The sequence below is a fragment of the Podarcis pityusensis genome (genome assembly GCF_964106645.2).
Source record: "Podarcis pityusensis genome assembly, chromosome: 4".
NCBI classification, from domain to species: Eukaryota; Metazoa; Chordata; class Lepidosauria; order Squamata; family Lacertidae; genus Podarcis; species Podarcis pityusensis.
In genome coordinates this window covers 5,613,033-5,626,237 of record NC_138027.1, presented here as the reverse complement: position 1 = coordinate 5,626,237, position 13,205 = coordinate 5,613,033, and the positions used below count along the sequence as shown (strand labels likewise).

The window sequence follows — 13,205 nt, the reverse complement described above, 5'->3', positions numbered from 1 at the left end:
GTTGTCGCATGGAAGAGGGAACAAGTTTGTTTTCTCCTGGTCCAGAGGGTAGGACTTGAACCCATGGCTTCAAGTTACAGGAAAAGAGATTCCAATTAAACAAGAAGAATGGTGAGAGCTGTTTGACAGTGGAAAGGGGTGGACTCTCCTTCCTTGGAGGTTTTTAAGCAGAGGTTGGATGGCCATCTGTCATGGCTGCTTTAGTTGAGATTCCTGCATTGTAGGGGGTTGGACTAGATGACCCTCGGGGTCCCTTCCTACTCTACAATTCTATGCTTTTCACATTAGCTCCTGTGTGCTGAAGGTCTCTCTCATTCCCCCTGGCTCACCTTTTCCTTCCCCTCTTGTTTTTCAGGGTGTTCAAGAAAGCCAGTCCCAATGGGAAGGTAAGCTGAACTTCTTCGCCAGTTCTTTGGGTTTCTTTCGTTTGGGGAAGTGGGAGAGAAGAAGACGGAGGGGAGGAATGGGATTTAGTTCTCGTTATTTATTTATGGGAATGGGGAACTTGCATCCTCCCTCCCTCTGGAATCAGGACTCAGACTCAGAATAAGGCCTTCTGCTAAAAGCTTTAAGGCATCAATGAGTGCGGCCCATCATCAAGGCAAAGCACAGCAGGTGTAAGGCATGGCTACACAAGCTTTGCATATTCTAGATGGATTGTTGAATATTTCTTTATTTGATACAAGTTTTATTATGACTTATTTGCATTGGATTGGATTCTTATGGGGTGTGCAATCTTTGTTGTATATTTCATAGAATCACAGAATCATGAAGTTGCCCATCTGGTTCAACCCCCTGCAATGCAGGAATAATATTTTGCTGTTTCTCCTTCTTGCAAGCTGACTTGTGTATTTGTTTAGTTGTTTAGTCGTGTCCAACTCTTCGTGACCCCCTGGACCAGAGCACACCAGGCACTCCTGTCTTCCACTGCCTCCCGCAGTTTGGTCAAACTCATGTTGGTAGCTTCGAGAACACTGTCCCACCACCTCGTCCTCTGTCGTCCCCTTCTCCTTGTGCCTTCCATCTTTCCCAACATCAGGGTCTTTTCCAGGGAGTCCTCTCTTCTCATGAGGTGGCCAAAGTACTGGAGCCTCAGCTTCAGGATCTGCCCTTCCAGTGAGCACTCAGGGCTGATTTCCTTCAGAATGGATAGGTTTGATCTTCTTGCAGTCCATGGGACTCTCAGGAGTCTCCTCCAGCACCAGAATTCAAAAGCATCCATTCTTTGGCGATTAGCCTTCTTTACGGTCCAGCTCTCACTTCCATACATCACTACTGGGAAAACCAGAATAGAATAGAATAGAATAGAATAGAATAGAATAGAATAGAATAGAATAGAATAGAATAGAGTACAGTACAGTACAGTACAGTACAGTACCATAGAAGCTGTGGTGGATACTTGCTTCTGCCCCTTCACATATATATATCTTTTTAGTTGTTTGTTTTTGACTGTAAGCTTCCTTGAGACCCTGTCTGGACTCAATAAATAAGAGTTATGTGCAGCTTTGATTATTCTGCGAACCACCCTGAGATCTTGTGACGAAGGGTGGTCCATAAATTTAATAAATAAATGAATGACAAAGAAGGAGACCCTGGCTAAACGTTAGGAACAACTCCCCGGTGGCAAGAGCTTTGACTCCCTTGGGAGGTTGCGGGCTCTCATTCCTTGGGGGATTTTAAAGCAGAGGTGGGCAGCCGCCTGTCATGGGTGCCTTACCTGTGATCTCTGCATTGCAGGGGGTTGGTCTGGATGACCCTGGGGGGCCCCTTGCAGCTCTACATTTCTGTGATTCTAAGACTCTTTGCATCGCTGTGGCAAGAAAAAAAGCAACTAATGGGTTTAATAAATAATAATAATAATAATAGTGAATATACTGGCAAGCTTGTTCAGAATGCCAGCATCCACCATTTGGGCCGTCCTTCACCTTGCCAGCGGGCTAAGTGCTTTTCATCCAAGGCAACAAAAGCTTCCTTGCATACCAGCATCTTGTTGCTAGGTGAGCTCACCTGTTCCACCTCGGCCTGACCCTGATACACATCACTCAGTGCTCTTATAAGAGGGGAAGGAGGATGCTGGATCGGATTGGCTGAAGGCGGGGAGACAGTCCCCAGGGCTGGACGGCTTGCATTATCCTGACTGTGCAAGGCTGGGAGAGATGGCTTTTAACTGTGTGAGTGTCTGGAGGCGGTTGGAGGATGGATGGCGGCTAGCAGATTGAGGCTGAATCCTGACAAGACAGAAGTACTGTTTTGGGGGGACAGGAGGCGGGCAGGTGTGGAGGACTCCCTGGTCCTGAATGGGGTAACTGTGCCCCTGAAGGACCAGGTGCGCAGCCTGGGAGTCATTTTGGACTCACAGCTGTCCATGGAGGCCCAGGTCAATTCTGTGTCCAGGGCAGCTGTTTATCAGCTCCATCTGGTACTCAGGCTGAGACCCTACCTGCCCACAGACCACACCGCCAGAGTGGTGCATGCTCTGGTTATCTCCCGCTTGGACTACTGCAATGCGCTCTCTGTGGGGCTACCTTTGAAGGTGACCCTGAAACTGCAGCTAATCCAGAATGCGGCAGACAGACTGGTGACTGGGGGCGGCCGCTGAGACCACATAACACCGGTCCTGAAAGACCTACACTGGCTCCCAGTACATTTCTGAGCACAATTCAAAGTGTTGGTGCTGACCTTGAAAGCCCTAAACGGCCTCGGCCCAGTATACCTGAAGGAGCGTCTCCACCCCCATCGTTCTGCCCAGACACTGAGGTCTAGTGCCGAGGGCCTTCTGGCGGTTCCCTTGCTGCAAGAAGCCAAGTTACAGGGAACCAGGCAGAGGGCCTTCTCGGTGGTGGCACCCTCCCTGTGGAATGCCCTCCCACCAGATGTCAAAGAGGAAAATAACTACCAGACTTTTAGAAGACATCTGAAGGCAGCCCTCTTTAGGGAAGCTTTTAAGGTTTAACAGACTGTTGTATTTTAATATTCTGTTGGAAGCCGCCCAGAGTGGCTGTGGAAACGCAGCCAGATGGGCAGGGTATAATGAAATTATTATTATTATTATTATTATTATTATTATTATTATTATTATTAACATTTTCATTATTCAGTTTGGGCAATGAAAACGAAAGACTCGGCTGGGTCGCTGAAGACTGTTTCTGACTCGGCTGCGGGGCTTGCCTCTGAGCTGACTCCAAAATTGCTTCGTTGCATTTTGAATACTATTCCCCCCCTCCCCTTTTTCCATGGGGCATGAGTTTCTCCAAAGCAGGACTCTTGCTTGCTGTAGGTGGGTGGATAGCGGGGCTGAACCCCACACCTTTTGCGAACTAGGAAACACTGTTTCTGCAAATTCAGAACAAGAGGAATAAAACAGGCAAACACCCAGAGCTTTCTCAAAAGGCATTCTGAGTATTGGACGGGACCGTGGTTCAGTGGTAGAGCAGCGTTCAGAGGGTCCCGGGTTCAGTCCTGGAGCGTCACAAGGGTGAGGTGGTGGTGGGTGGAGGACATTGTTTCAGAGAGCTTTGGCTCTGTGGATATTTTCCTTTGATAAACAATAGGTCTGCGTGGAACAAAGAGGGACAGGCTGGAATTGGGGCAGCCAGCCTCAGGGGGTGGTAATGGGGTACAACAGCAGTGGGAAGGTGTCAGGATGCCTGGGTCCCCAACTCCTTTCCAGGCAAGGAAAAGGCAGTTTTTGATGGGCTCTCCGGATGACCTATTTAGTGAGCTTTCATCCTCATTTGCCTGCACAAAGCTTTCCAGGATGTTGTGTTACATCTGGTGTTGACATTTGTTGCGATTTGTTTGTGGGGTGCTTATACAACTCTGAGCGCGCCTCCTGCCCTCCATCTTGATTTGCTTGTGGCATGTTTACACATCTCCCCATGAGTCATTGGTTGGCGTCTCGCTTTTCCAAACCGCAAAACGTCCAGCTGTTTTGCTTTTTGAAGCAGATTTGTTGTGCCGTGTGGCAGAGCACTTCGACCCACTTCAGTTGCGTTAAACTAGCTGTTGCACGACACCGCAATGTCTGAGAGGGAGTCCAAGGCTTCAGTTTCCTTGGAATGGAGGTCAGATGAGACTGGGGTGTCTTTAGAATGCAGTGGTACCTCGGTTTACGAACTTAATCCGTTCCAGAAGTCCGTTCTTAAACCGGAACCGTTCTTAAACCGCGGCGCACTTTCCCTAATGAGGCCTCCCACTGCCAGTGCCCTTCCACCGTTCGGCTTCCATTCTTAGACCGAGGTAAAGTTCACAAACCAGGACACTACTTCCGGTTTTGCAGAGTTCATAAACCGAATCGTTTGTAAACAGGACTGTTCTTAAACCGAGGTACCACTGTATCTGGTTATACGGTGGACGCTCGGGTTGTGAACGTGATCCGTGCGGGAGGCACATTCACAACCCGCAGCGTTCGCAACCCACAGCGCTGCGTCTATTCATGTGCGGGTTGCGATTCGGCACTTCTGTGCATGCGCAAAGCGTGATTTAGCACTTCTGCGCATGCGCAACTGCTGAAACCCAGAAGTAACCCGTTCTGGTACTTCCGGGTTTCGCCGCATCCGTAACCTGAAAAAACGCAACCTGAAGCATCTGTAACCCAAGGTATGACTATATTTGCACACATATATATAACCCGAGCATAAGATGGAGTGGCTCAGAGCATCAATATCCCAACAGATCTCGCTTCTCCATTTGCCACCTTTGTGGATCCAGCCCAGAGCAAGCAGGTCCTGGTGTCTCCATCTCCCAGCCGGCTTTCAGCTCAGCTCAAACACAACACTCTGGCGTCTCCTACCCAGCAGATAGGTGAGGGGGCTGGAGGAAAGACCCAGCCATTGGCCTGAAGGGTACTCTCGCTTAGTGGCAGCTCTTGCAACCCAGCTTATTCTTTGGGGATGCTGTTGAGGACACTGAATTAGCCAGTGAAGGCCATTGTCCTGCAAATATTGTGCAGATGCCTGATTATTGTCTTCCAAAACAACTACAGTGGTACCTCGGGTTACATACGCTTCCCCTAACCCAGAAATATTACCTCGGGTTAAGAACTTTGCTTCAGGGTGAGAACAGAAATTGTGCTGCGGTGGCGCAGCAGCAGCAGGAGGCCCCATTAGCTAAAGTGGTACCTCAGATTAAGAACAGTTTCAGATTAAGAACAGATCTCCAGAATGAATTAAGTTCTTAACCTGAGGTACCACTGTACTCTATTCCGAACTTAAAAATGCATGCACACTTCTTCAGATAAATGGAAAGCATAATACCAGTGGTCAGCAAAAGAGGTTCAAAGATGCTCTCAAGGCAAATCTTTAAAAATGTAGTATAAACACCGGCAACTGGGAAAAACTGGCCTGCAAGCGCTCCAGTTGGAGAACAGCCTTTACCAAAGGTGTCATGGGCTTTGGAGACACTCGAACTCAGGACGCAAGGGAGAAACGTGCTAAGAGGAAGGCACGCTTGGCAAATCCACACTGTGATCAACTCCCGCTATGTCCTATGTCCCCACTGTGGAAGGACATGTGGATCCAGAATTGTCCTCCAAAGTCACTTACAGACTCACTGTCAAAACCCTGTTTATGGAAGACAATCTTACTCGGTTACGAGGGATCGCTGAACAAAAAGAAGACCTACAAATAAACATGTCTGACCAGCATAGCAACATCCTCTGTTAGATTCCAACCTTCCTTGGGCACAGGACCCCCAACATTCGAAGGAACTCAGGGCATCATTCACAGCTGGAGCTCAGCCTTCAAAGAGATTTTGAGCCACCCCGGTTTCCTTCGCAAGGACCCATCTGCCACCGAGGCAGATTCGTCGGCAGGCGACTCTTTTGATAACCGGAGTTGTTTTCTTCCCAGATGTCGGCTGCCGGCGACGGTGAGTCATGCAGCCGCCTCCCGAGCCCAAGCCCTCGAAATGTGATTGAGATGGAGGCTTATTCAATAACCTAATTGGATGAACTGCAGGGTCAGGGAGCTAATCAGCTGCGCCTGGAATTCCTGGGGCTTTGCAAAAGCAAGACTATCGCGCTTCGTACGGCTGATGCCGAAGCCTGGAGAGGGGTTGGGGGGGGAAGGGGGAGATGGAGACAGAGTCTGGGGGAATAAGGGGAGCAGGCACAATGCAAAGAGCCCTGCTAGATGGCTGATTGTAGAATCGTCAAGTTGGAAGAGTCCCCCAGAGGTCAAGCACGAGATCTCACAAGAGCTTGGATGCTTTAGTTGCTGGGGAAACCCAGCCAGATGGGCAGGGTGAAAATAATAAAATTATTATTATTATTATTATTATTATTATTATTATTCCGGTTCCTGCATTGCAAGAGCAGTGGACTGGATGATCCTTGGGGGTCCCTTTCCATTCTTGCCAGTCCTGGTCCAGTGGCCTGACTCATCCTGGGGCAGCTTCCCGCAACTGGGCTTAAGAGTCAAGAGTATTCATATGTGGTTCTTGTGCTAAGGTAAAAGCTTACTGGGAAATGATATATAATGAAACCAAAAGGATGTTGAAAATAACCTTTGTTAACCGCCCCCCCCCCAAAAAAAAACAACAACCCAGAAGCTTTTGGGAATTACAGGGACACAACTACTTAACCTGTATAGAAACTTATTCATATATGCTACTACAATGGCAAGAATGTTACTCACCCAAAAATGGAAAGAAGCAAAAGCCCCAGCAAAGGAAGAACGGATACAAAAATTTATGGAATATGCAGAAACGGCAAAACTTACCGGAAGGATAAGAAGTTCAAGATAAAAAGCTTTTTTTAATAAAAGAATGGAAATGGTTTATTGAATACTCACAGATAAACTGTGAGCAGATAAGAACATTGGCAGGACTATTGTAATAAACTTGCTGTTTCATAAGAGTTTATATTTAAAGAAGACGAATAAATGAGCAAATTAAGTCAGTTTGGACGTGCAGAAGATATTAAAAATAAATTTAAGGAACCGCAGAAAGAGGGGGGAGGAAGCCAAGTTTTGAAATGTCAAAATGATTGTGAAATTAGTGAAATGTATAAACTTGAAAAGTATATCTTTAAAAAAGAGAGTCGAGGGTACCTGCTCATGCATTCCCTTTCCACACCTGCTTCTCTCTCCCTTCCCACTTGAGAGCTGGGCTCGTAATTGTTTTTAATGATGCACCTGAGGTAGCCGCCCCTGTGATTAAACACTTTAATGTGGTCTTGTTCAGGCAGCGCATAAAGGTTTGAGAGGAGCTCTCTGGCCTTCCACGAACTGCTTATCTCTGGCCTTCCTGGAGGCTGGAAGGCAAGGTCTGCATTTGAATTTGAATCGAGCAGATGACTCACTGCCTCTGCACCAGGAGCACCAGCGATTCCTGGAATGCCTGTAGCTGTTTCCAAAGGGCCCTATCCTGCGCTGCCTCCCTCTCCAGTGGGGTGGCTTGTTATGGCAGCCTCATGGGCACTCTGCGCTCAGCAGACACCCCCACAACCGAGGGTTTCACAAACCGGTTAAGTAGGAAGATGGTCTGCATCAGGTCTGGTCCTAACGTTAGTGAGGTTTAGGCCTGGGCAATTCTATCAATGAGTGAGAGCAGTGAGAGATTTTACTTTCTTGGGCTCCATGATCACTGCAGATGGTGACAGCAGCCACGAAATTAAAAGACGCCTGCTTCTTGGGAGAAAAGCAATGACAAACCTAGACAGCATCTTAAAAAGCAGAGACATCACCTTGCCAACAAAGGTCTGAATAGTTAAAGCTATAGTTTTCCCAGTAGTGATGTATGGAAGTGAGAGCTGGACCATAAAGAAGGCTGATCGCCGAAGAATGGATGCTTTTGAATTCTGGTGCTGGAGGAGACTCTTGAGAGTCCCATGGACTGCAAGAAGATCAAACCGATCCATTCTGAAGGAAATCAGCCCTGATTGCTCATTGGAAGGACAGATCCTGAAGCTGAGGTTCCAAGACTTTGGCCACCTCATGAGAAGACTCCCTGGAAAAGACCCTGATGTTGGTAAAAGATGGAGGGCACAAGGAGAAGGGGACGACAGAGGACGAGATGGTTGGACAGTCTTCTCGAAGCTACGAACATGAGTTTGACCAAACTGCGGGAGGCAGTGGAAGACAGGAGTGCCTGGTGTGCTCTGGTCCATGGGGTCACGAAGAGTCAGACACAACTAAACAACAGCAACAATCTATCAATATATCATCCAAAACCGGTTTGAAGTGTGTATCATGATAACCTGCCTCATAATTTTGGACCTGCCAATGTATTGCGAATCGTGGCATGTGTGTCTGCTATGAAAAAATCACGATGTGCCAAAATGTATAGAACAAAAAATGAATGTTGGAAATGTAAGGAGAAGGAAGGTACTTTTTATCATATGTGGTGGACATGTAAAGAGGTAAAAGCATTCTGGGAAATGATATATAATGAGTTAAAGAAAATGTTTAAAAACACCTTTGTTAAAAAAACCCAGCAGCTTTTCTATTGGGTATAGTGGGTAGAGAGATACCGAGACAAGATAAAAGATTCTTCTTATATGCAACAACTGCAGCAAGAATTTTGTTAGCCCAATGATGGAAGCAACAGGAGCTACAAACAAAGGAAGAGTGGCAGTTGAAAATGATGGACTTTGCATAACTGGCGAAACTGACGGGAAGAATCCGGAACCAGTGAGACCAAGTATTCCAAAAGGACTGGAACAAATTTATATTATATTTGAAAGGCAACTGTAAGCAATTAACATCATCAGCAGGGTTATCTGCAGATCTGTAAGGTCAAATTGCTATCTATGCAGGTTGAGTAATGTAATACTTTAGGTAATGATATAACAAGGGTAGGAAACGAAGCGAAATGTAAAGATGTAAAGTTTAATTTTGTAAACCGTCAGACGGGAGGGAGGGAAGTCGTTGGGCTCAGTCGAGCCAAAGAGAGAAAACAAGAGGGTTACGATGTTACGTAATGTGATTATATGCAAATCCAATAAAAATCATTTAGAAAAAAAGAAAATGTGTCTCTCCATTCCAGCAGCCCCCGCTAGCTCAGCTCTCCCTACGTCCTGCAGCGGGGCAGAGAATCGCAAGAGCAGGCGCCGGCAAAAATCACAATGTGGGTGGAACCGGTCAGCCAGCGAATGCCTCTACATAGCTCCATCCTTATTTCAGACATTGCGATAGATCAATATATTGCAATGCTTAGCTGGCGATATATCACGCTGCTGAAAACCACCTATCGCCTAGCCTTGGTGAGGTTGATGCTTCTGGTGGCAGCTGATGCCACTGGGGAAGAAGACTTCTACACGTGGCACATAGTTGGAACTGTGTAACTCTCTCCTGCAAGAGGCAGTGAGGACTCTGCCATTGTTATGTACTGAGTTGAATAGGATCCAAACTGCAGCAGTCTGATTGGTCCTAGAACAATAGGATTCAGAATGCAGCAGTCTGATTGGTCCGCAGGAGCCACCCAATCCAGCTCCAGGTGGAAGTGAATCTGCAGCCTGATTGGCCTACAGGAGAATCCCAGAATTAGCCAATCATGTGGGGCCCATTGTGGCTCTGAGCAAAGCTGAGGTTTCTAGAAAGAGTGTTGAACTGTAGGCATTGAAAGTCTTCAGATCGTTGAGCAATAAACAGTGTTTATCCTTCCAGGCATGGAGCGTAAGTCTCTTGGTGGCCATAAAGACTTGCAAAACCCAGATAAAGCTGCTTTGGAGCCCTGGAGGGCAGCGGGTTGAGGAAGGCTGATCTTTGCCAAGTTTACAAGAAACCTTTCCCCTCCATTGCCGATTCCTGTGCTCCCATGGGGTTGAGATGGATGACCCTTTGGGTCCCTTCCAGCTCTACAATTTTATGGAACTAAGAGCACACAGGCCCCTTTTGGCTGGTGGCGGGTAACTGAGCGATTAGGGCCGGACGGCTATAAAGCGGGAATTGAACAAAGCCTGCCTGGTTTTCCGCCACAAGCCTTGTAAATCTTTCTTTCTAAATGCTGCGTAAGATGGATGAGCCTCTGAAAACTAGACATGGTCCAGCACAGCAGTAGGGAAGATCATCCAAATTCTCTCTTAAGCTCCTCTCGGAGCCATCTGTCGGCCAAAGAAGTGCTCAGCTTAAGTTGCCTTTGTTAGTCTGCCCTCCTTTCTTCAAAGCTGTTGTTTTTGTCGTTTTAATTTGAAGTTGATCAAGGAAGAGTTTACAGAGAGCAGAGCTCACCCCTGCCCAATTTTTATTTGCAAAGCCCTCCTTACTCTGGGAGTAACTTGGCAGCAAATGTCAGTGGAACAGTTTGTCTGCGTGCAGGTTCAGACCCTAGTAGGACTGGGTGATATATCAATATATCGCCAGAAACAGGTTTGAAGTCCATATTGTGGTATCGGTTTCATAATTTTTGACCTGCCAATATGTCTCGAATAATAATAATAATAATAATAGTCATACCTCAAGTTGAATGTGCTTCGGGTTGAGAGCGTTTGAGTTGCGCTCTGCAGCAACCCGGAAGTAACGGAGCATGTTACTGCCGGGTTTTGCCGCTCGCGCATGCGCAGACGCTCAAAATGACGTCACGCGCGGAAGCGGCAAAACGCGCCGCGCCGTCGCGTCTTGCGTTCCATTCGGGATGCAAACAGGGCTTTGGAACGGATCCCGTTCGCATCCCGAGGTAATAATAATAATATATTACTTATACTCTGCCCATCTGGCTGGGTTTCCCCAGCCACTCTGGGCGGCTTCCAACAAAATATTAAAAATACAATAAAACATCAAACATTAAAAACTTTCCCTAAACAGGGCTGCCTTCAGATGTCTTCTGAAAGTCAGGTAGTTGTTTATTTCCTTGACAGCTGACGGGAGGGCATTCCACAGGGCGGGCGCCACCATCGAGAAGGCCCTCTGCCTGGTTCCCTGTAACTTCTCGCAATGAGGGAACCGCCAGAAGGCCCTCGGAGCTGGACCTCAGTGTCCAGGCTGGACGCTGGGGGTGGAGACGCTCCTTCAGGTATACTGGGCTGAGGCTGCTTAGGGCTTTCAAGGTCAGCACCAACAACTTGAATTGTGCTTGGAAATGTACTGGGAGCCAATGTAGATCTTTCAGGACTGGTGTTATGTGGTCTTGAAGGCTGTTCCCAGTCACCAGTCCAGCTGCCGCATTCTGGATTAGTTGTAGTTTCCAGGTCACCTTCAGCCCCACATAGAGCGCATTGCAGTAGTCCAAGCGGGAGATAACTAGAGCATGCACCACTCTGGCGAGACAGTCTGCGGGCAGGTGGGGTCTCATCCTGCATACCAGATGGAACTGGTAGACAGCTGCCCTGGACACAGAACTGATGATGCAAATCCTATATCAGTTACATCACAGTGTTTAGATGGTGATAGATCACGAAGCTGAAAAGCAGATATCGCCTAGCCTTAACCCTCAGTGGCATCTTCAGGTAGGGATTGTGGAGACCCCAACCCATTGCTGCCAGCCAGTGTAGGCAGTACTGAGGCAGATGGACCTGTGGTCTGACTCAGCTGCTTCCTATGCTCCTCCAAACCGCTGTCTAAAAACTCTGGAGAGTTGCTGCCAGCCAGGGATGATGCTGGCTCAATGGTTGGGATGGGACAGATTTCTGTGCTCCATTGAAGTAGTAGCAGTGGTTGCTGTTATGTGCAATTGCTGCGTGTAGTGTTTTACAAGAAAGTAGGAGCCTGTTGGATCAGGCCAGTGGCCCATTGAGTCCAGAATCCTCTTCTCACAGTGGCTAACCGGATGCCCACTATGGGAAACCCTCAAAGCAGGATTCAAAGGCAAGAGCAATTCTCCTCTCCAGCAACTGACACTGAGAAGCATCGCTGCCTCTGACTGTGGGATTATTTATTATTTACTTGTTTAGATTATGTATTTATTCATTAAAGTTATATACAGTCATACCTCAGGATAAATAAGCTTCAGGATAAGTATTTTCGGGTTGCGTTCCACGGCGGCCCGGAAGTAACGGAGTGCGTTACTTCCGGGTTTCACCGCTCGCGCATGCACAGTCAAATGACGTAATGCGCAGAAGCGGCGAAACGCGACCCGCGCAGTCGCGTCTTATGTTCTGTTCAGGATGCGAACGGAGCTCCAGAACGGATCCCGTTCACATCCCAAGGTACCACTGTACCACCTTTTTTAGAAATTTTAATAAACATCTTTGTTGATATAAAATACTATCATATAAATACATTACAAATGGTTACAACAGAGTTTCACACGAAAATGTAAAAAAGAATAACAAGAATAAAAATAAAGAGCAAAAAAGAGTTAACATTAAAATAAAAGAATATCGGTTGTATTATCATATCATGACCAATAAAGTCTTCTGGAACAAAAACGTCCAATCATTCTCATCGTACTTTTTCTAATATCTTGATTTTATCGCACAGTTTATTTTATAGCTTTTCCTACATATTCTTCTAAAATATTTTTTCCCATTTATTTATTATACACAAGTATCATTCAATTCTGCCAGGACAGTTTCATTTTTACAGTGTGATCTTATATACTCCTTGAATAATATCCATTCTCTATATACTTTTTGATTTAGGACTCCCCTAACTTTTCCAGTCAGCTTTGCTAAGTGAATATACTCTACCATGAGTGTTTGCCAGTCTATTATTGTTGGTATTGTTTCACATTTCCAACTTCTGGCTACGAATATTCTTGCAATCATAATTATGTATTATGATTGAATACATAAACAGTGGTCTTGTGTTTTGCTTTATTTCTGTTGGTAATATTCCTAGAAGGAAAACCTCCAGTCCTTTTTTTGATGTTAAGTTTAAATAATTTTTTTAATTCGTCATATATGTTATTCCAAAACTCGCTTATAACCATACAAGTCCACCACTATATACCGCCTTTCATCATAAGACCACAAAGCAGTTTACAACATAAAAACAAATAATATTAAAAATCACACAGACACACACTTTAAAAGGCCCTATGTCTATTAATGGCTGAAGGCCTGGTTGAAGGGGAGTGTTTTCTTCTAGCATCTGAAAATATATAGTGAAGGTGCCAGGCGAGCCTCCCTGGGGAGAGCATTCCGCGAGCGGGGACCCACCGCAGAAAAGGCCCCTCCTCGTGTTTTCACTAGATGCGATCCTGCCGTCATGCCTCTCACAGCCCATCTGCTCTGCTCACATTTTAAGTGGCTAGTGGCGCTGGCGCGACTGTGTGTGCCTGCGGACATCGGTTGATAACATAGTGAGAAACCTTACTGTTGAATCAGC

The 13,205-nt window shown here is 46.6% G+C and overlaps 1 protein-coding gene across 3 annotated transcripts in view; it reads left to right on the top strand.

The window, feature by feature from the left end:
• Positions 1 to 13,205, top strand: part of ARRB1 (arrestin beta 1) — a 118,890-nt gene that overhangs the window by 73,349 nt on the left and 32,336 nt on the right. For all 3 annotated transcript variants that reach the window (XM_081002233.1, XM_081002231.1, XM_081002232.1), the window contains exon 2: positions 356 to 386. In XM_081002233.1, the coding sequence (XP_080858359.1) occupies positions 356 to 386 (31 nt within the window). The remainder of the gene's footprint in view (positions 1 to 355; positions 387 to 13,205) is intronic.